The 24,409-nt window shown below is 35.4% G+C and overlaps 1 protein-coding gene across 5 annotated transcripts in view; it reads left to right on the top strand.

Moving 5' to 3' along the window:
- The window catches only part of LOC148950723 (mitochondrial thiamine pyrophosphate carrier-like), a 74,483-nt gene that overhangs the window by 27,647 nt on the left and 22,427 nt on the right, over positions 1–24,409 (top strand). For 4 of the 5 annotated variants that reach the window (XM_089091723.1, XM_089091727.1, XM_089091725.1 and 1 more), the window contains 3 exons: positions 6,864–7,019; positions 9,486–9,653; positions 21,370–21,538. In XM_089091723.1, the coding sequence (XP_088947849.1) occupies positions 6,864–7,019; positions 9,486–9,653; positions 21,370–21,538 (493 nt within the window). The remainder of the gene's footprint in view (positions 1–6,863; positions 7,020–9,485; positions 9,654–21,369; positions 21,539–24,409) is intronic. The other variant, XM_089091726.1, reaches the window with a different exon arrangement.

Here is a 24,409-nt window from a genome sequence, read left to right as displayed (position 1 = left end):
TGACAAGTACCCTTTGCATTTTTTATTTAATAATTATTAGTAGTCAATAGCCATGAAAACTCATATTTTATGTTAATGCGTTGTTGAGTGTGTATCTATCTTGCATGCGTACCAGCTAATTGGCAAGTACCCTTTGCATTTTTTATTTAATAATTATTAGTAGTCAAAGATAATTTCTTAAACCACATTGGCCTGACATCACATAAAGAAAGAAAAACGAGCAAAAATGAGGTTTTTATAGGCCAAATGAAGATATTGCAAAAACAAAGCGAATATTTCGAGAGGACTAACGCCTCTCTTCTTCAACGCGAAACGAAAAGATGTATCAATAAAAGCCAAAAATTAAAAGAATTAAAACCAACTACCTAACAACCATAAAAGCGAGTTATTCGCCAATATCCGCGATTTGCACAAAATCCAAAAAAATATGAACTGCCATCGACGGATACTTGCGAACAACTGACAAAGTAAAGGAAACAATTCATTCACTCGAAAAACAAAACGAACCAGCAGTTAAATAAATTGGAGAACTATGTCATTTGATTTCGGATTTTAATTAATGCATTTCTTGCAGACACCCTTTGAGACCTAAGGGGTTGTTCATGTGTATGATTAGATGACTGGGAAAGTGGTTCAAGGTTCATTTCAGGGATTACTAAAGTATCGGCTTCTTTTTTGAGAAAACCGAAATACGACTAGTTTATTCTTAAATCACCGGAATCTCTGTTTAAAGCTAGACCTAAATGCTGTTATTTATAAATTTCAACAGCTTCTCTGTAGTGCTGGACAATACCTTTGTCATGCGAAATAAGACTAGCTTGATTAAACAAAATAGTATGGTCTGGTTTTTCAAAAATGTGCTCTGCAAGGGCAGAGTCAAAATTTTCTTGTCTTTTCCGCTTTTTAAGTGTATTATTAATTGAACTAGAATGCTGAGTTAATCTATCCGTTAGTTGCTGATCAGTTCTTCCGATATACCAAAGACCACACGAACAAGAAATTCTGTAGACACCGGAGTTTTCACCTATCGGGATAGGGTCTTTACCTTTATAAATTTGGGACCTGATAGTTTTGCTGGGTCTATAATAAGTGCAAATGTTATTTTTCCTTAGATTTTTTGAAATGTGGTCTGAAATCCCTTTAACATATGGGAGACCAAGATAAACTGAATTTTCCCTTTGATTTGTGTTTTCTGTGGAATTATCTGATAATCTTTTAATGCGTTTTGCAACCAAAACGCAAATACAAAATACCAAAAACGCAAATACCAAAAACCAAATACAAGAATTGGCAGTTTTGATGCAGATTCAATGTATACCAATTGTGATCCTCAAAAGGCCGAACTGTTTTTGGAGCAAAAACTTAATTCTAACCCATCTATATCAGAAAAATCTACTCTTTCGAATCAGACACTTCTTTCGCTTACAGCCCTTTGTAACAGAAATTCTTTTTACTTCCATTATAGAGGCATTTTTTATAGACAGAAATATGGGCTCTCCATGGGTGCCCCCTTTCTCCAATACAGGCTGATATGTTCATGGAAGACCTTGAAGAAAGGGCTATTTTGCAAAGTTCTTGTAAACCTGAATTTTGGGTTCGTTTTAAAGATGACATTTTTTATTTATGGGAGCATGGTGACGAGTCTCTGGGTTCTTTTCTTCACTTGATCAACTCCTTGGATCCAAAACTGAAATTTACTCAGGAATCAGAGATAGAGAGGCGTCTTCCTTTCTTAGATGTTCTGGTGCACCGAAATGATTCATGTTTCGAGTTTAGTGTCTATAGAAAACCCACAAATAATGGCCGTTACTTAAGTTAGTCCTCAAATCATTCTCCTACTGTGAAAAGAGGAGTTGTCACTTCTCTAGTTGATAGAGCATTGAAAGTTTGTTCAACACGTTTCTTGGATTTAGAGCTCAACCACCTTAGAGATATTTTATTTGGGAATGGTTATCCAATTAGTTTAATAAATTCTGTAATTGCAAAACGCATTAAAAGATTATCAGATAGTTCCACAGAAAACACAAATCAAAGGGAAAATTCAGTTTATCTTGGTCTCCCTTACGTTAAAGAGATTTCAGACCACATTTCAAAAAATCTAAGGAAAAATAACATTTGTACTTATTATAGACCCAGAAAAACTATCAGGTCCCAAATTTATCAAGGTAAAGACCCTATCCCGAGAGGTGAAAACTCCGGTGTCTACAGAATTCCTTGTTCGTGTGGTCTTTGGTATATCGGAAGAACTGATCAGCAACTAACGGATAGATTAACTCAGCATTCTAGTTCAATTAATAATACACTTAAAAAGCGGAAAAAAACAGAAAATTTTGACTCTGCCCTTGCAGAGCACATTTTTGAAAAACCAGACCATACTATTTTGTTTAATCAAGCTAGTCTTGTTTCGCATGACAACCGTATAGTAGAGTACTATAGGAAATCTGTTGAAATTTTCATATACCAACGTGTAGACGTAACTTCGAACAGAGATTACGCGAGTCTAAGGGTACTCAACCCATATTTTGGTTTTCCCAGCAGAGAAGCGACTACTGTAGCAGTTATTGAAGTGAAACTTGAACCATTTTCTCAGTCCTATAATCATTCACGTGAACAACCCCTTAGGTCTCAAAGGGTGTCTGCAAGAAATGCATTAATTAAAATCCGAAATCAAATGACATAGTTCTCCAATTTATTTAACTGCTGGTTCGTTTTGTTTTTCGAGTGAATGAATTGTTTCCTTTACTTTGTCAGTTGTTCGCAAGTATCCGTCGATGGCAGTTCATATTTTTTTGGTTTTTTTGCAAATCGCGGATATTGGCAAATAACTCGCTTTTATGGTTGTTAGGTAGTTCGTTTTAATTCTTTTAATTTTTGGCTTTTATTGATGCATCGTTTCGTTTCGCGCTGAAGAAGAGAGGCGTTTGTCCTCTCGAAATATTCGCTTCGTTTTTTTAGTATCTTCATTTGGCCTATAAAAACCCCATTTTTGCTCGTTTTTCTTTCTTTATGTGATTAGTAGTCAATAGCCATGAAAACTCATATTTTATGTTAATGCGTTGTTGAGTGTGTATCCTTTTATTTCTCAGGCAATATAATAGATCTTTTATGAGAGGATCTGTTTTTTGTTTTTGTTTTTTAGCATTTCTTTCTTATTCAAAAAATCATTCACTTTCTTTTTGGCAAATACCCAAAGTTCATCATGATTAGATTAGTCCTATATTTTACATGGGCAGGGAGGAGGGTTTATTCAGTGGAGCTTATGCCTGAAAATTGTTCTCACCAATAATTGTCCAGAGTCCATGTTTTTTTTTCAAAGGGGAGATCCATCCCCATCTATGTACATGCTCATTTATCCTCTTCTATGAAAAGGTTTTTGCCAAGTATTTTTAAAAAATTGTCTGCTTCTTAAATATTTTTTTTGGAGACCACACTGCCATTCTATAATGAACAAATAAAAGTTCAAATAGGGATAAGTTCTTTTTTAGACGGTGTAAAACAGATACACAAATATCTGCCGATGATGATCACTGATATGTGGTCAAAATGTCCAGAATTTTTGTATCTGTTTTTCATTGTCACCTGCTTCTTAATGTTATAACACCTTGGAAAGATGATTTAGGGGTAGAGAAAATCAGATTTCTAACACTCAAGGGCGGAGTGGCATCAGAAAAAATGTATGTTGTGACTGGAAATAGTTTGTGAAAAAACTGCAATGATTAAAAATTTATCAAAAAGAAGTTAAATGCTAAAAATATATTTGTAACCAATGTTTTCAAAAATGGATTGTAACAGAAAACAGGTCACTATATTACTTTTTTTGTGGATTAATTAAAGCATTATAGAGGTAGGACAACTACACTTGCACACAGCATCTTCTCCGTGATTCTACTCTTCTTCTTCTTCTAACAAGTCACCTCAGCACCAAGCTGCCTGAGGCCAACACAGCTGCGCACGCTGCTCCTCCATCCCAATCTATTCAAAGCCTCCCGCTTTACACCTCCCAGGAAGTTCATATTTTCCTTAAATCTTTCTTTATGACTTCCTCCCACCACAACCGCGGACAACCTGCTATTCATTTAGCCCTAAACGGTTGGTTGTAAAAGACAATCTTCGGCAATCCGTCATCCTTCATCCGCAGAATGATCCCTAGCCATCTCAACCTTTCTCTCATTATAGCCCTAGAAATTGGGATTCAACTGCACTTTTTACACAGCCTAAAGTTTGAAATACAGTCAATCAGCCGGGTACCCAGAACAATCTGTTGACAATTTCACTGGAAAACATCTAGAAAATTTTCATCTGCTTTTCGGAGCGTTCATGCTTCAGAACCATATTTGACCGCTGTCATCACTGTAGGTTCTAATATTCTAATCTTGGTCTAAAGACTTATCTTCCTATTCTTCCTTTATTTTTTTAACTGTGGAAAAGCACCATGAGCCTTGGCTATTCTACTTTTAACATTGTCATTGCTCCCACCGTCTTTACTAATAATGCTACCAAGGTAAGTGAAGCTGTCGACCTGACCAATCTTTTCGCTACCCAACGTCACCTTTTCATCTTCACTTACTCCTAGCCTTAGTGACTTAGTCTTGTTAACATTAATTTTCAAACCTATTCTAGCATCCTGAACTTGCAAAGCCTTTAAATGTTCATTCATTTTGCTCACACTTTCATCTAGGATGCTTAAGTTAGCAGCATAATCAAAGTACAGGAAAGTTTTTCCTCCCCGTTTGATTCCGTGTTCTCCTGTTGCCTTTCCTGTGCTCTTTAAGACAGAGGCCATCGAAATGGTCTATATAAAGGGGGATAGAACACAACCCTGCTTAACTCCTGATTTAATACGAAACCAGCTGCTAACCTCATTTCCTACCTTAATTGCAGCAGTGTTATTCTCGTACATAGCACTAATCACTTTAAAGTATTTGTCTGGTATACCATACAAGGATAAAACCTTCGCTAAAGCTCTTCTATCAACAGAATCGAACGCTTGATGAGGTGTATTATCCTTCAATTGATCAGTGGTGTTAACAGATTCCTGATCTAGGGGTGGGGGTTTTGTTTTATAATTCCACTGGAGTTTTACTGAAATTCTCCAATATTTTAGTGGAACTGAGGATTTGCTGGAAACTCACTAATTACCATGATTTCAGACGCTCTTTCTATGGTTAGGTTCTAACTTTGGTTATCTATTACTAGCAAGAGTAATCCAAAATAGATTCAGAAATTATGTCACCTAAAACTGCAAACCTTTCTCCTTTAAATAGCAAATTTTTTTTATATATATAATGCGTTTTCAATTGGTCTGCAACACATCCAACTTCATATTTATTAACTAGATGTGTTTTTTACGCTACAAGCATAAGACTTTGGAGACACCAGCCTGACGTAGTGGAATGCAAGGTGGTTTTAACCAGTTTTATTTTGCTAAAAATTGCCGCTCCTTTTGCCAAGGTATAGCAATTATCCAAACCAACTTCAACCTGAACTTTTTCTTTGTCCCGAGGCTCTCCTGAGAACTTTCGGAATCATATTGCAATCAGGCTAACTCGATTTTGAATTTTTTTCACCCTAATAACCGGAAATTAGTAGAGAAATCTATCAGGATTAGATATATCGATTTCAAAAATGCACTTATTCATAGGCAATTTTTTGTTCATTGACCAGACAACAAGATGATTTTCCCCATTTCGGACAAAATAGAGGTCCTAAAAATAACTCATAAAGCTGTGGTAATTTGCTAATACCCGCAACGGGCTTGCAGTACCCCATGTCTTTGGTAACTTTAGTATTATTCCTCTCTGCCCTTTTTCCCTCATCATCTACCAGTCTCTCCATTTGTGTCAGATCCACCAAAGCCTTTTTCTGGCTATGAATATTAGCTTCTGCTGTATTACTTAGTAGTTTATCAGTTATGTCCATCTTTTCGCTCGTCAGAACTATGTCCGAGTTTTTTGTTTGGAGCGCAACAGTGAGGGCATAAGTTTGACCAAGAAATAGATGCTTTTATCTGAGATCCATTTGAAATCAAACTAAAAGGTAGGTTGAAAATTATAAAAGTGCTGGAGGTTGCTGGGGTTGCCCAACGAACGTTCCAGTAAGCTCCATTGTCTATTTGCACAAATCATACTAGCAAGCTTTACGTCGAGATATTCCTAGTAAGTTTTGACTCTATGTGTTCCCAGTATATATTAAAATCTTGGTGAACTCCCTTAATGATTTTGGGCAAATTCAATTAGATCTTCTGCTCCAACTTCTAGTAAATTTCTCGAGATAAGGCTTGGTAGGTTCCCGGAACCAAATTCCGGTAGATTCTTTGAACAAGAGTTTGGCAGATTTCCTCAGGGAAATTTTTGTAGGTTACCATAGTCAAATGTTGGTTATTCCCTGAGCTGATTTCTGACATGTACTTTGTCAAGTTCTGGCAGACTCTTTGAGTCGAATTTTGCTAAATTCTGATAAATTCATTGACTCAAAATTTGGTATACTGCCTGAGCTGAATTTCGGTTCATTCCCTCTCTCAAGCTCCTATAGATTCACTTAGCTGAATTGTGGTAGAGTCACTTGGCCAAGTTCCGGTAGATTCGCAGGACTATATTTTGGTAGACTCCCTGAATAATAATTGGGTAGATCACTAAGTTCATTACATTTAAAAAAAATTTATCAGGCTAGTTTTGTCACGCCAGTCAAAAGATACGGTAATTTCTCCAACAAATCTTCTAGGAGAGGAGGGGAAATGACCTCTCAAACCTCCTTCGGTGTGACCCTGTTACAAACTCCTTTGAGCTGGTGGCACTATCTATGTATGCAATAAGTTCTTTGAATCGTTATAAAGAAAGAAAATTACTTTGAACTATGTCTTTCAGCTTCAAATAGAACCTATTCGTCGCCATAGCCAGACATCTCGGTACAGGGGATTGATGCAAGCATGTGGTGATATTTGGAGGAGAGAAGGGATTGCTGGATTTTGGAAAGGGCACGTTCCAGCTCAGTTACTTTCAGTTATATATGGCTCAATCCAGGTGCATTTTTTATGGTTTATATCATTTTTATGTCCAACTATGTTTTTGCCTCTGGAATGGTAGTACCATAAATCAATTATAGAATGTAATCTCAATAAAGTAAACAAATAAGTGGCGACATGAAAAAAAAGACCAAAAATCTCTACAATAGAATACGAGCTGAGAGTAAAAAAATATTTGCTTTCTTGGATGCAATGGCCATATACGGCTTCTATTATAAAAAAGCATGAAAAATTCTCTTGATTGGGATAACTCACTAATTTCTATTTGTGTTTTTAATCAAACAGTTCGTGGTAACGAACTGTAAGTAAGGAGCAACACGGCTCAATAGTTACCAAAACTAAAAACGTAATTTGATGTCAATAAGTATATCAAAAGAACCGAGTTGTTATGCTGATTCTGAATAAACAAGATTCATTGAGCTTAGTGTTACCCATAAAAGGGTACGAGCCTGAGAAAATTTGCTTATTTTTTGAAAAGGGGGAACTCCCCCTCTAAAAGTCAAAGAAACTTAATGAAAATCACACTATCAAATTCAGCGTTTCAGAAAACCCTCCTGTACAAGTTCCAAGCTCCTATCTGCAAAAATGTGGAATCTTGTATTTTTTGTCAGAAGAAAGATCACACATGTGTTTTTTTTTCTTTTTTTCTTCAGAGGTGATCGTATCGAACCAATCGTCCCAGAAGATCAAGAGAGGGCTAAAATTAACGGAAATTAAAAGTTATAGTGTCCTTTTTAAGTGACCAAAAGATAGGAGGGAAACTAGCCCTCACAAGCCCTTTTTTCCCAAAAGTCGTCCAATCAAAATTTTGAGATAGCCATTGTGCTTAGCATAGTTGAAAAGCCCCTAAACTATGTCTTCGGAGGTAACATGACCCCCCTCCCCAGCCCCTGGGGATAGGTCTTTAAGTTGTAAAACTTGCCCATTGTATATATATAGTATTTGTTATTGGGAGGTATGCAGACATTTTCCGTGGGGGGGGGGGGATTTGGTACTTGGGGGGGGTTTCTATGGGGATAATTATCCGTGTTGAGGGAAATTTCTAGGGTGAACTTTCCAGGGGAAATTTTACGCTGAGGGATTTGGAAGAATTCCTATACGAAATTCCTTTTATTTGTCTTACTTTCTCTTTGCCTACTCAATTCTACATGTGGAGATGTTCTGGGGAAATTGTCCGGGGGAAATCTTCCAAGAGAAAAATCAATAGAACTTGTCTTTTTCAGACGAAAGTATGCTAAGGAGAATTTTTCAGGCTGAACCTTCTGCAAGAAATTTTACGAAGGGGGAGAATTTTTGCTGAGGATGGAATTTTCCGGAAGGAACTTTAAGGGAGAGGGGAATGTATTTTATACGTTGGAGGAACTTTCCACGGAGGAGATTTCCGTGAACGGAGGGAATTTTTCATGGAGGGTGAGCCAGATTTTGTTGGTTTTATGTTGAAAAACGATCAGAAATTAAATTAAAAAAAAGTTTTTTTCCAAACGAAAGTAAGGACCAACATTAAAACTCAAAACGAACAGAAAATTATTCCGTATATGAAGGGGTTGCCCCCCTCATCAATACCTTGCTCTTACGTTTGACTCATCAGTACCTACGCTAAAGTTTGACTGTTTGATCCAGTTTTTTAAGAACGACTCCTGAAACACAAGGGCCGTTCAATTAGAATAAGAAGCTTTTTTAAAAGTACTAAAAACTTTAGTTTGAAAAGCATGGTATCGAGGGGGGATTCCTTCATATACGGAATAATTTTCTTTCGTTTTATTTTGAATATTGGTCCTTACTGTCAGTTGAAAAAACTCGTTTTTTATGACAGTTCACAGGCGAACCCTCAGAATTAGTCTGGGGGACGGAGGTGACGTTTTTTAAATTATTATGTAATAGTCATTTCAGTTTTTGTCCATTTTTACACTTATTTGCTGTACGAGAAAAAGAAATGAAAAATAAAATCATAAAATTCATAAAACTGCGGTTTTAAGTAGCAAGTTTGTTATCTTCGTGCATTTCTTGTGTACATGCCCGAATGTTGGGATTATTGTTTTTTTTTTTTTTTTTTTTTTTAGTTCCCTATGAACTTATTGAGTAAAGTTTCTCAACCAAAAAGTAATATTAGAATTTAGAACACTTTTTGAAAACGGACGAGTCCTTTCGGAGGAAAAGTTCAGCTTTCAAGGCCCTTAACCAAGCTTTACGACCATAAATCTTTATGGAGCAATACAAGTGTACGGCCATTTCTCCACACAAGGAGGATTTGCTCCCTCCATCTGGCATTGGTCTGAAGGACCCCTCTCCGCAAAATCCGAAACAATAATTACCTAAAAATGCAACTTGCTGTTTTTTGCCCTCTCCCCTAAGAGTTGGACATGTTTTTACCTATATTGTACCATCAACTATTAGCCAAGAAATCAAATTTTTCTTATTAGACTACCAAAGACTATTAATAGTGTAAAACTAAGTTTTTTTCCAGTTTGTATCGTATGATAGAATTTATTCAAACCTAAAGCTGTTATCAAATGAAACAAATGAAGTGCTAATTAGAGGAGTTGCTGGTGGCTGTGGTGGGTGTCTGGCGACCCTGGTTTCATATCCAACAGATGTACTACGAACACGCTTTTCTTCTCAGGGCGAATTTAAGGTATCACTTTCTTGATATTAATCCGCTCAATTATATTTTATACTTCTGAATGCTCTTTTGAAAAATCATGTTTTGCATTCAGCTCCTGAAGGTTCTTGCAGTGTACTTCGGAGTCACCAGTAAAGTAATGATGGAAAGATGGCCAACAGTTGTGTCGGTTCTGATTCTAATCCATATTCCACCTCGATGTCTCGATTGCGATACTATTTCGGACTCTGAGAGTACTTACCATTTTTTACCCATGGCATCAATAAAACTTGTGAATACCCGAAGCAAAATCAAGCTTGAACCCCGAAGTACCATACAAACCGTTTCGTGAACTCTTTTGTCCCTTATTTTTGTTAGTGCATTTAATCGTTCGTAATTTTTTTTGTTATATTGTAACCAATGTTGTAAAAAAATAGCGTTATTTAGTTGTGGCCTAGGCCAAAGCTATGAAAGCTCTTTTAATTAAATAAATCTATTCTATTCTTCTAAACACTGGGAAGACTTTAGGTAGCCGAATTACGTTAAAAAAATTGGTATTTTTCTGATGCAAAAGTTGCCTAGCGATTATTTGCTGTTTTTAAATTTTAGGCTTAATAAAAAAATATCAGAAGTTAACTGCGTGTCAAGAAGTTAAGGTTCGTTTTTATCAGCGGTATAACTAGGAAGACCACAAAAAGAGGAATGTGCACTCTCGACAGACCGATGTTTTTGAATTTTTAGTAAATTTATTTGCTTCTTATGCTAAAATGGACAGTGCCTCCTGGCTGTGTTTTTCTTTTTTTTTGTATTTAATGGCTGCGATTCATATAATTTTTTGAAAGTCCGACAGCCTGCATGTTCAACCTTAAAACAAGATTGAAATTTGTGCAAGCTAAATTAGTTTCTCCCTTTTTCGTCATTTTTCCTGCTTAATGTTGCTTGTCGTTGGTTTCTTTTTTTCACTTACAAAAAAAGGGGTTTCAGACTTATTTGAAGTTTCTGTTTGTAAAGAATTGGTTAGTTTACCCATTTTAATTGGTAAGTAGAGGGAAGCCTTGCAAAATGCAACAGTATAGCGATCTCTGGCTTAAGTTTATCAAACCTTGTCTATTTTGTCCATTTCTGTTTTGTTTATTCTCTTTACAAAGTGATACTATGAGTATGATAATACGCCCTACATTGTCCAGAGATAAAAAGAAAGTAAGATAGTAGATTTAGGCCTAACACTGTTGATTTAGACCTGACATTGTAGATTTAGGCTTAACATATTATATTTCAGGCGTGACATATCAAATCTAGGCTTAGCATAGTAGATTTAGGCATGACAGAGTAGATTTAGGTTTGACATAGTAGACTTAGGTTCATATAGTAGACATAGGTTTGACATAATAGATTCAGGCTCGAAATAATATATTTAGGATTGACAGAAGGTTTAGGTTTGACATGTTAAATTTAGGCTTGTCATAGTACATTTATGAATCCATTGCTCAGTAGGGACTTCCCCAGGCCGCTCAGTGCGTCCCCAGGTGGCGGTAGGAGAACGCCCTACAGATTTGAAGGGTTTCTCCATAGGAGGCACGGACCAAAACGGTATCTTGTCCCTGGTTGTCCATAATAGAAACTGGGGCACCCTCATCTGGGGCCGTAAACACAGGCAGAGAAGGAAGAAGGCCCCTCAAATGTACACTCAGCTGGGCCCTACCGGTTTGTCCACACGTCCCGTGAGTTACAACCTTATTCACAGCAATGGGTTAAATTGCATGGTGACGCAGAACACCATCATGGGAGGATCCTCTATTGGAGGACAACTGCGGCAGGGTGTAAGATCCAGATCTTCGGACAACGGTTTCTGCAAAGGGCTGTCTCGACCCTTTCGCGGTACCTGCAAGATTGGAGACCTTGCGGTCAACTCTATTCCAGGTCTCCCACTGGGTTCATAATTATGAAAAAGTTCATATTTTTAACCTAGGTTCATAAATGGTTCATAATTTAGAAAAAAGGTTCATAAAGTTCATATTATTTTTATCATCAGCTGGAAAGCACTTGCGGTTGCTGTCTTTTTTCTTATAAAGGACAAGCGAAGCAAATGTTTGTGCAAGAGTTTTATTTAAAACGTTTCAAACTGTACCACTGCATGGTTTGTGAACATACATTTTCTTCTCTTCAAAAAGACATTGTTACATCTAACTTGGATCCTATATTGCCCTTATATCCTCTTTTGCTAAGCTATATTTTAGTCTTTTTCTTTTTACTGGCTTGAATCTTTGCTACCTTCATAGAGTCTTCTAGTAGCAATATTCTTAAATAGTTGCTTTAAGCTTATGAGCTGTAACATAACTTCTTGCCAGAAGATCATAAGTTGATTGATTATTCTTTTTTTTTCTTTTTCTTTTTTTTTACATGGATTCACACTAATGCTTTTTGCAAGGACCTTCTACGCGACATTGGATCTTCTTACTTGACGTTGCTTTACGATGAAACTACAAATGCCAAAGGTGCAAAGGAGTTGAATATTATGATTAGATACTGGTCGGAGACCGAAGAAAGAGTCTCTGTATGCCACCTACAGTCCTTTTTCATAGGACACGCAAAAGCGGAAGATTTACACCAGCACCTACTACAAGCTCTAAAGGATGCTAACCTTGATCTCCGTCAAGTCTTGATGCTGGGAAGTGACGGACCTAATGTCAACAAGAAAGTTTGGAGGTTATTTGATTCCGAAGTTAGAACTGTGCGCAGCAACCAAGGCCTAGCTGACATTGGGACATGCAACATGCATTTATGGAACTCGGTTTTTAGTCTGAAAAACCATCAAGGACAGACAAAATATCCCCTTGTTTCAAAGATAGAAAAAGCAGCTGTCTGCATGTCGCATGGGAACGCTGACGTTGAACGTGATTTTTCCCGGTCAGGACGGATCATGATAGAGGAAAAATCATCGAAAAAAGCTATAGATGCCAAAGACTTTTTAGAAATAAGCCTCGCACAAGGTATGATCGAGGCTTTGAGCCGGAAGATGCGCAAAGAAGACGAGTCAGCCAGAGAGGTTGATCGGATACAGAGCAGGGTAAACAAATGAAAGTCCTCCATAATTTCGTCATTTTTTGCCAAAAGGAACAAGTAGAGTGGACTATTTTGTACTGTTGTATTTTGTACCTTTATACAAATTAAACGCATTTAACTGAACTAATGAAAAAAAAAAAAAAAAAAAAAACAAAAAAAAAAACAAGAAGAATATGTGCACCAGTGATGAAACCACCAACTGCCACTTTTTGTGTCCACGGACAGTTTCTGAGGTGCACATATCGTAAATTTAGGTTCATAAAAAGGGCAATCAAAAGTTCATATAGTTCATATTTTTGTGGTCAAAAGTTCATATTTTTCACAAAAAATCTAGCGGGAAGCCTGCTATTCCCACTTGAGGAGTTGTGCCCCTCGAGGGAATCATAGCCTAGTAAACAACAAGTGTGGTTCAATCCCGGCTTCTAGGGCTATAATGAGAAAAAGGTTGAAACGGCCAGGGTACGTTCTGTGGATGAAGTATGGCAGATTACGGAAGATTATCCTTTTGGACCAACCGCATAGGGCTAAATTGAAAGCAGGCTGTCATTGTTTGCCCCGGGAGGATGTCATAAAGAAAGATTTAAGGGGAATGGAAAATTTCTGGGAGGGTGTAAAGAAGGAGGCTTTGGATAGATTGGGATGAAGGAGAAGCGTGCGTAGCTGTGTTGGCCTCAGGTGGCTTGGGGCTGCGGTAATTTTTAGTAGTAGTATTACAGTAAGAGCCCTCTCAAGCAAGGAACAATAAAACGAGACTATATTACAAGCAAGGAATACAAACACGGACCTTTTCTGTCAATTTATTTCCAATACTTTCAGGCTCCCTTTTGAAAAGTCTAAATATATTTCGAATTGAGTGATTTGCATAGTGGATCGGTTAAACATTTCGTCGTGGCTAACTGTGTGTAAAGAACAACCAGTGACAAACAGCCTCTGAGGTGAGGCCTCGTGTACTAACTGCAACAGCAGCAGCCTCAATAGTAACTAAAGCCTCAAAAATTGTGCTTTTAGGTCCGAATTTTCTAACTTCCAGTAAGAGTTTATTGAAACAAAAGTAGAAACTAGGTGATAGTTTGCTCCCGAAAGTCCCTTCATTCTGGGGAATAATTGAAATCCTCAAGAACTAATTTTGAGAAGCGCCCTCTTCGGGAATTATTAACATTCTCGATGCATTGTTGTGTAAAAATTTGAACTGGAATGCAGACAGCGGAGGGAAGTGTGAAGGAAAGGACATCCTTCCCCACATTTAATAGAGCCCTGGATAAAACAAATCTGTATTGAAGTCCATAAATAAAGAGTTGCCCTTGTAAATAGAAACCCAAACCCTAGAAAAGAAAATTTCATTGCAATATATGCATCAAAAGAATCTAATTTTTATCCGGATTCTAAATATGTAAACCCATTGATGGTGAATTTCATTATTGAAAGATGTCAGAATGACTGCTTGTGCATGATTTTAGAAAGAAGGCTCAGATACACAAACAAGTAATGCTGTAATCTTTATGAAAGTTCTACAACGAAATTCATCGTATCTGACAACCCTAAAGCTATAACATAAAAGTTTGGAGTTTTGTATTTTTACTGAGAAGGATGGCGATGGATACGTGATTGTTTTCTAGTTTTTATTTCAGAGGCGATGAGATCGAACCAGTGGTCGTCCATTTCCTGGAGAGTGCTCATTCAAATGGAAATTAGAAGCTCTTATGGTCTTTTTAAGTCTAAGAAAAAAACACGCCACAACAAAGTGCCGATTTCTGTAATTTTTTTTTTCCACAAACAACAATTTTGGCCTGAACAGGAAAAGATGCAAACAATCAAAATTTATGAGTGGCTTGGAAAAGTTATAAGGATATTTGTATAGCATTCCCAGTCTCGAAGGACATTTGAAAAATAGATACAACTAAATGAGCCTTTTATTAAAAACTATCAGAAATTGAATTTAAAATATCTGTTTTTTTTTTCAAATGAAACTGATGAGCAACATTAGAACTAAAAACCAGCATAACGTATATAGCCATCTTAGTTCAACAATAGTAGGACTAACGCCCCTAAGCTTTCTAAAGGCCAGAGCTTTCTAAAATGCGTCATTTGCATTTTACTGAAAATGAAGTGTACTTTAAACATTTTCTCTTTTATAACATTACTACATGTAAAATTGCTGGACCTTCCAGGTATGGATATCATTATGTATTAAACAATCAGTCTAATTTCATTAGTTCTTTTCAGTAATATTAGTTGTTATTGTGATTTTCTTGCGTTTTTGTTGATTTTTTTTACAATTAAAAACCACACTGTTCGAAATAAAGATTGTTTTTAGTAAACTGCAAACGTCATTCTGGCCTTTAGAATGATTCGGGGGTGTTAGCCCTGATTCTGTTTGTTGTAATTTCTGTTCATTTTAGTTTCGACTTTGTTATCCATCATAATTTCTTTTTTTTTTCTTGAATGTGAATCCAGTTACAACATGCATAACTGTTGCAAAAAATTGTTTCCCAATTAAATATGAGCAGATTCAGAACCAACACTAGTGAGACCAAGATAGCGTAAATTCTAAACGTGAGAAACAACCCAGTGGAAAACGTAGTAAATAACCAGTGAAAACGTGGTAAATTCAAATCAAGTTTTATAGTAGGAAGTTGAAAACTGTTGGGCACAACTGTTCTTCATGGAAATGGAAAAGTGAGTATGAAACATGAAGTAAACATGAACCCTACTCACGATAATTTGTGTTCGTTTTGTTTCGATTCGATTCGATTCGATTATTGTGTTTCGATTCGATTCGATTATTTACTGTAATTTCTGTTCGTTTTAGATTTCATTTATTTATTGATGCTAATATGTGGTATTTTTACGCTTGGTAGATTATTTGATTCTGTTTTTGCTCATTTTTGATTTAATGGAGTGCTTTACTTTTCTTTGAAAAACTTGTTTATGGAAAAAGTTTTTTAATCAATCCTTACATATAGTGAAGATCAAATTTGGCTTTTCTTAATCAAAAGTTGAAATTCTTCTAGATGCTTCTTTTATTCCTTTGTCTGTGAGGTTAGAGGTTTGAGTGCTGGTGTCGCTGGCTATTTGGTTTGGCACAGGGGTTAATGATGTGCCTCTGTAAGATCAGCCTAGGTCTACTTTGGTAGATCTACTTTGGTCATACTTTTTGTGGAAATTCCTGCTTGTGTTACTTGTTTATTTATTGTAATTTCTCTCTGTTCTAATTTTTTTTCTAAAAGCAACCACCTTAAACTCCTCTTTACAATATTCCTTAATCCCTCTAACTAATTTAGATTTTCTTTATAGGCTGTATGTTGTATGCTTTAATCCCATTCTAAATGAAACCTGCTATTTGTAGTCCCTGGATCGATAAAATAACTAGAGATACCTATCCAGGCCGAGACTGCTGTGAGCAGTACTAAAATTATATGGAGAAGGAGCTAGTTTCATTAGTTAATGCTAATAAAATAAAACAAAATATGATGAAAATATAAACACCTTTAAGATATTAAGATTTCCATAGAACAGGTTTATAGAGCGCCCAAACTTGCAGTGATCGCACAGAGGGGAGGGTGAATCGCACCATCCTTGTTGTCTTTGCCTTTTTGCTAATTACGTGCGTGCTAGTCTTTTGACAGACAATCTTATAAGAGATATAATTATTATATAATTATAATTTATAATTATTATATATTATAAAGTTATAATCATTATTGAATCCACTCTTTGAAGCTGCAAGTCTCAATTCTACATTCTAGTCGAGCCCAGTTAATCTTATTGTGAACCCCAGTACAAAATACTGATAATTAACCTTATAAAAACATTTTCTTAACTCAGGCAAAGAAACTAATGAAATAACTTGAGTTTTTGCTAAAATAGAGCTTCAAATATAGGCTCAACTTCGCATCTCTCTTTAACTTGCCTAAAAAAAAATCTGGGATCTATCGCCAAAAGAGGATCTGGGGTATTTATCCTTGACATCTTTAGGGAGTTTCAAATAAAAAATTCAGTTACCTAAGGAATTATTAAAATAATTAAAATGTGTAGTTAATCTGATTTACAAAAATGTTCCTTTCTATTATTTTTGCTTCTCTGACATTAACATTTTAGGAGAACTGATCATTGGAAATGAATCGGTGCTTGAAAGAGAATACGCATTAAAAAAAAAAAATGTTATGTCAAAAATTAGAACTTCTGTTATCATGGCCTCAAGGCAGAACCGTTTCCACTAGACTAAAGCTTCTTGCCAACAACATTCTTCTTTATAAAAAATACTTTTACAATGCTAGAAATTTTAGATGAATATGCAAACTAGACTTCAAAGGTTTATCACCGCTCGACGCGGCATTTTAATGCTTTTTTCAACTATAAATCTACAAAAGAACGCTGAAATGATCAATAGCTCTGAATAGAGTTTTTAAATGTTCCTGTATAATGTTGTCTGCGCACTAGTTCTGTTGGTGGTAATTCAAAGAGGGGGGGGGGGTTGCCCATTTCTAGATTTTAAAAATTTCTATTGGGGTCTTCTCATTGGAAAATTCCTTTTTTGGTATTTACATTTAAAATAAAAGAAAAAAAAAATAGAAAAGCAACCCAAAGTGCAATGTTGGGTGGCATATGGCACTTCATGATGGCGCTGTGAAGTCGACTTTATAAATAGGGAGTAGATATAAAAAATAGCTTTTAAGTTAGCTTATGAACCTCAGGATTAAGGTTTTTAACCATTTAGATTATGACAGTACCCACCCTTTCGATTCCGTTTCATTCTTCCCAGCCTTTCCATTCCGGTATTGGTACTCGAGATGTGCTTTTTGGGTTCCACATGGCATTTTATGATGGTGTTAGTCAAGTTTACTTTATAAAAAGCGATTAGACATAAAAATTAGCTTTTAAATATACCCTTGAACAGGTCCCTATGATGTTTCAGCGCCGGAGAATTCTCCTGGTTTTTAAGGTAGCAACGAAGAAAAAGAAGAAGAAGAAGAAAAAAAGAAACAACAAACAAACGTTAAAAACTAATTAGAAAGCAAAATATGTCGTACATAAGGAAAATTGGATCTGTAGGGGGTTATCGAGAGAACTATTGGCGAAATGTAGAGACATTTTTCGAATTTTATAAGCTCTAAAGGTTTGTCAACAGGGGGCGTCACTTTAAAAATATATGGGGAGAGGCAAAGTGTATTTTTCAAAATCTAGGTTGGGCCAATTTTGTTGTTTTTTAAATTTTCTTAACGAAAATACCAAAAAATAAATATTGTTTGATGAACATACTAAAAATAAGCAGTTTTCAAGATTTAGGGGGGAGGATCTAGGGGCAATTGGCATCCTTTTCATGCAGATAATCTTCTGTCCTGCAAGCAATGAGAAAGTAATAAATACTTAACGGCATCTTCATTTGATACTGGCTGGATTCTAAACAATATTAAAGGACCTTACATGGACTATTAAATTTCAATCGCTTAGAGGATTGTTTCTATTGATCTACATTACCGTTAATCAACAAAATCACAGAGCTGATCATAAAAACTCGAATGAAGGCATTAGCTGTGTTAATTTCTATTTCATCTCTCATTTCGCGTTTAAATACATTGGGCTGAATATAATGAAACCAGTTATTTTTTCTGGAGTGGCCCAATAGGCGCTTTTGTATTCATTTTTTCACTGGCCTATACTCTCGATACTAACCTAGCCCTAGCTCTTTAATAATTAAAAATGATTTCAAATTGAAATATTCTGCCCATTTTCAGACAGAATGTAAATAAACCTGGAACTTTAAATTTTTTTTAGTTTCTTCAATTTCTACTTTTTGCTTAAATATATATATATATATGTATATATATATATATATATATATATATATATATATATATATATATATATATATATATATATATATATATAACCGGTTGGACAGGAGGAAATATGGCACGCCTTGAAAAGCATGAGAGGGAATTCAGCTCCGGGCATCGACGGAGTACCAACTAAGCTGTTAAAATGGTCAAGAGCGTGGATACTGCCAGTGCTTGCATTGATATTCTCGGCAATTCTAAGTACACCTCTATGGCCGCAAAATTGGCAGATATCGATTATGATCCCATTATTTAAGAAAGGAGAAAGAAACCTACACAAGAACTACAGGGGGATAAGTTTAGGAAGTTCTATCAGTAAGCTATTTTGTAGAGTCCTTTCTAGTAGGATGGATAAATGGTTGCATTATAAAGGTATATTAATTGAATGTCAGGCAGGGTTTAGGGAAAACTATAGTACAATTGATCAAATATTTTGTTTACAGGCTTTTGCTAGTAAATATACGAGGCATAGGAAAAATAGGCTATATACGGCGTTTTTGGACATTAGGGGAGCATTTGACGAAGTTTCAAGGAGTTTGTTGAAAGTGGTGTTGGTGAAATTAGGATTGCCAATTAGGTTAGTAGAAGTTATAATGAAAATGTATGAGGCTATTTTGTAGAGTCCTTTCTAATAGGATGGATAAATGGTTGCATTATAAAGGTATATTAATTGAATGTCAGGCAGGGCTTAGGGAAAACTATAGTACAATTGATCAAATATTTTGTTTACAGGCTTTTGCTAGTAAATATACGAGGCATAGGAAAATAGGCTATATACGGCATTTTTGGACATTAGGGGAGCATTTGACGAAGTTTCAAGGAGTATGTTGAAAGGGGTGTTGGTGAAATTAGGATTGCCAATTAGGTTAGTAGAAGTTATAATGAAAATGTTTGAGGTGGTTAAAGTAGTAGTGAAGGTAGGTATTTCTTATTCTAGGCCAGTTTTAAGTAATGTAGGCCTCAAACAGGGATGCACTCTATCACAACGTTTGTTTTCTCTTTTTATTAATGATATTGAGCAGTATTTTAGAAATAGAAATGTCCCTATGTTAAAATTAATGTCGCTTGAGCTGTTTTGTTTATTATTTGCAGATGACATAGTATTGCTTGCGAAATCGGCTCCGGATTTGCAAAAGATGTTAGAGATTTTGGATAGTTATCTGGAGAGTAAAAAATTAGTTGTAAATATTGAAAAATCAGTTATATTAGTTTTTGGAAATGATGAAAGGGAAAAGAATAAGTTTTATTTTAAAGGGAAAGAGATGAAGGAAGTTAATGATTATATTTATTTGGGATGTAAGTTCACGAGTTCAGGGAAATGGAGTAATCAGGTGCAAATAGCGAGTTGGAAGGGTCAGAAGGCTTCATGGGCATTATTGAAGAGTCCCCTTAGGCATCTAGGACCGGCAGATATTAAGCTACAGAAGAGAATTTTTGAGACGAAGGTAGGCCCAGCATTGAGTTACGGTGGGGAAGTTTGGGGTTTTTAAAAAGAGGAAAAAATAGATAGAATTTATTTAGGACATTTCAGGAAACTTTTAGGGCTAAGCGGGAAATTTAATAATCTGGTGTTAAAGGGTGATCTAGGACTGTTTTCATTGAGGTTAAAAAAATTGGTTAGAATGATAGGATACTGGGAAAAGGTGATTCGTTTACAGAATAATAGGTTAGTAAATGCAGCTTATCTGGAGGTGTTGCAGGATAGAAGGAAATGTTCATGGGCTTCCCAGGTGAAATCAATCTTAAATAGTTGTGGGTTATCAGGTGTTTGGAATGAAGGGAAGGGGATAGGGCTGGAACTAGGAAATGTAGCAAAACTAGTAAAGGGAGTGCTTGAAGATCAGGAGATTCAGAAATGGCAGTGTGAAGTCGCAGCCTCGGTGTCCCTCGGCATTTACCGGCAATGGAAGGAGGTTTGGGGATATGATAATTATTTTAAAGCGGGTTTAAATAGTGAAGAAATTAAGTGGTATATATCAGGGAGGGGTAACTTTCTAGCACTTGGAGAAAGGAGGAAAGATTTAGGGAGGGTAAGGGTAAAGGACGGTCCTTACTCATGCCCTATGTGCGGAGAAAATGGGGAGGATCTGCTTCACTTCATGGCCCTTTGTCCCGAATTACAGGATCTAAGGAAAGATTTATTTTTTGTTAATGTGGAGACAAGTGAGTGGTTGGTTTCAGTAATGGGATCAAAAAATTATGGGACAATAAGAATGATAGCAAAGTATATAAAATTGGGTATGTCACATAGAGATAGATTTTTGTAAAAGGGGTGGGATGAGTGTGGAAAGTATTGTTGTATGTGTGTAAGTTGTTTTCTTGTTTGTTATTTTTGTAGTCATGGCCCTTGATAGATGTAACATACATCTATCTATTTATGTTAGTTTAATGGTATCGTGTGCTTTATTATGTTTTTGTAATGTTTTGTAATTTTGCGTTGTTATTGTTATGTAGGCTACCATACTTTGCTATGAGTGTTATAATCATTTTATTATTTTGTGTGATTTTCCTTTTTTTGCCATGGCCCAAAGTGGCTTTTATTGCAATAAATATCTATCCATCTATCTATATATATATATATATATATATATATATATATATATATATATATATATATATATATATATATATATATATATATATATATATATATATATATATATATATATATATATATATATATATATATATATATATATATATATATATATATATATATATATATATATATATATATATATATATATATATATATATATATATATATATATATATATATATATATATATATATATATATATATATATATATATATATATATATATATATATATATATATATATATATAGGTTTACACTAGTTTGAATCAAGCCATGGCAAGCATAATAAAAGAAGAAGGATATAGAGGATTTTTCAGAGGACTTCAACCAAGCCTTTTGCAGATTTTTCCATACGTAGCTATTCAGTTTGGCCTTTATAAACCTTGTGGAGATCTAATCAAACATATTTTAGGCTCAAGTAAGTGTTTTTGGGTTTTATTTGCATTTGTGCTTTATAAAACTTGTGGGGATCTAGTGAAATATTTGTTTGCCTCAAGTATGTATTTTTGACATTTACAAGCTTCGTGGAGCTATGCTTGTCAGATATCTTCTAGAACAACTATGTGTTTTTACCCTTCATTTAGATTTGGGCCTCGTAAGCCTTGTGAAGATCAAGTCAATTTGAGATGGATAAACCTCTCGAAGATCTAGGCAGATATCTTTTAGTCTGAAGTGTGGACTTTTGTGGACCTAGTCAGATATTTGTTTCTTTTGAAGATCTACTTGTAGGCTTGATATTTCTAAGCCTTATGGAGGCCTAGTCAAACCTGTTTTCACCTCGTTTGTATACTTTTTGGATTGATCTCAATTTGGATTTTACAAACACCGAGAAGATCTAGTCAAATATCTTTTAGGCCTAAGTTTGTATTTTGGGCTTGGTAAACCTTGTGGAGGTCCAGTCAATATTTCTGTGGCTCAACTATGTACGTTACTTCCAAGTTTGCTCGCTTCAAGTTTTCTTAAAATATTCCCTTGTTTTACGAAAGAAGGAACAAATCTTATAGTATTTTTTGTTTTGTTAAAAGTTTTATTAAAAAACACGAATAATGGTTAAGTTTTTTACTCTTGTCGACCTTCTGAATGTACGCAACCTTGCCCGTATCTACGCAACGGGGATCTTTTCCTCCCCTAACGTCAAAGCCCGGGAATTCTTAGAGGTTAATTTGTGAAAAATTTGGCCTGCCCTATATATTTTAATAATCAACATATTTCCATTTAATTTTGAATTTTTTGCATATAGAGACATGGATCGGAAGATGAAAGGTTTAACCAATGACCCTTTGGCTGCTTGAAGGGAAACTTGCTAGAGGAAAACATATTTTGATTCGTTGTATCTTGAAAAATATTTAATATGTTTCTTTGGAATTTGCAGCAATGTCAAATGATGCCGTCAATTGCAATTTTTTTTATTCATTTTGAGAAATAAAACCACAAGTTAAACCTGGCCTGAAAAGAGGACCAGTTCAATTTTGGACTAATCCGCATTAGGTCGTATTTTCGTCAAAATTATAACATATACTCAGTTTTGTCACATTTATAACGTATTTTCAGTAGGGTATCAAGAATGATATACAATATAAGTATACCGTAATAGTAATACCACAATTAACGTATTACCATATTACCGTTATGGGTAATACGGTATAAGTATACCTTATTATTGAGACAGCAGATTGCATTTTTGTTTTAAATAGAAGCTTTTCAAATTGTTTTTGGAAATTATTTCCAAAAGGAAACCTCTTATTTGTTTTATGTCTTACCGAAAATCTAAGATTTTCTGGCGAATTGTTCTGCCATTCAAACCTATTTAGCAAAAGAAACTTGTTTCGAAGAACTATTCTCATATTGTTTTTAATAATTAGTCAGTGATCCAGGGACCGTTATCTTTCAAGGGGTGGCTCAAATTCGCCGCAGTTGTTTTGAGGGTGGATTTTAGGGTAATCGTGGGCGCTGATAACGAATATTGGGGTGCACAAGTTCGCACGCGTGTAGAAAATGTTCATTTTAGCCTATAAAATCAAATTTGGCCTATAATGACGTCATACGGCTCTTGATGTTTTTTACACGGTAAAATAAACTGAAAACTTTATAAACTTGACATATTCTGAATTATAAGAATTAGTTTTTTCACCTGGTATTTTTAGTTTTTCCCCACAACCTTTATTTTTTTGAGTTAACCCCTATTTAATTTTGGAAACAAGGTTTTTTAATATACTTTTCTTGGTTTTTTGTTTTTTTGAAATTTTTGCCTACATAAGTATATTTTTTATGCTTTATTTGAATTCTGATCGTCATTACGTGTCAAATCATGTGCCTCTTTTTAAAAAAAATCTTAATTCTCGAGCAAGTATTTATTTTTTCTAAATAACGTCATAGCTTTCAGAAATTAGCCTACAATGACCAGGTTTTTTTTAATTTTTTTTTTGCTGTTAAAAAAAAAAAAATGAAAACGAATCAAACTGCACATCATTCGAACCGTCCGAATGTCCTTTACACGTTGTTAATAAAAACAAAGTCGAGACTTGAATCTGCAAGAATATATAAGTGTTTGAACAAAATAATTCCCCCTCCCCCCAAAAAAAGAAAAATTTCTGAATAGTGGCTTTTTACTCGAAATATTTTGCACACAACCTATAATTTTTATCTCATCAAACGATAGATCGCTCTTTTTTTTTAATCAAATCATGTATTTACATTTTATACAACTAATATTTTTAACCAGGAAAAAAAACAGATGCCTCGTTCTGCGATCGTATGCGTGAATTTGGTTTCCACAGCAATAAAAAAAAAAGCCGAGCATTATACATAGACCCCGGTGCCGCGCCGATGAGGGAAGACACGGCGGCGGCGGGGCCAAAAACAGCACGCCGCGCCGCCGGTAAGATGTCGGCGGCGTGCCGCCGGTAAGATGTCGGCGGCGTGCCGCTGGCGCGATCAATGTTGACCGCAAACATTAACGTTTTCATCAGTCTTTCTCAAATCACAGCTTAAATTTACAACAGATTCGAGCCTATTCATGAGTTCAAAAATTTACAAGTCGCTGGCAGGAAACTGGTCTTCTTAGTTATTCATCAAGAGAAGTAGAAATGTGGTAGAAACGAAATGGCTGTGGCGTTTCAGAACCCTTGCATTACGAGTAGTTGAAGTATCTATTAGTTATGTATTCTTAACATAAATAATTATGAAAATTAGTTGTTTTTTTCATCGAGCATTACTGCATATACAACTTCAAATACCGTATCACAAATTTCATCAGTTATCTGGGTAAAAACTTTGAATATAACTTTGA

Source organism: Artemia sp. Qi Xiang Cuo, chromosome 7 (genome assembly GCF_049724085.1).
Source record: "Artemia sp. Qi Xiang Cuo chromosome 7, ASM4972408v1, whole genome shotgun sequence".
Classification (NCBI taxonomy): Eukaryota; Metazoa; Arthropoda; class Branchiopoda; order Anostraca; family Artemiidae; genus Artemia; species Artemia sp. Qi Xiang Cuo.
The sequence above is the reverse complement of the archived record's forward strand: the minus strand, read 5'-3'. Positions and strand labels throughout refer to the sequence as shown.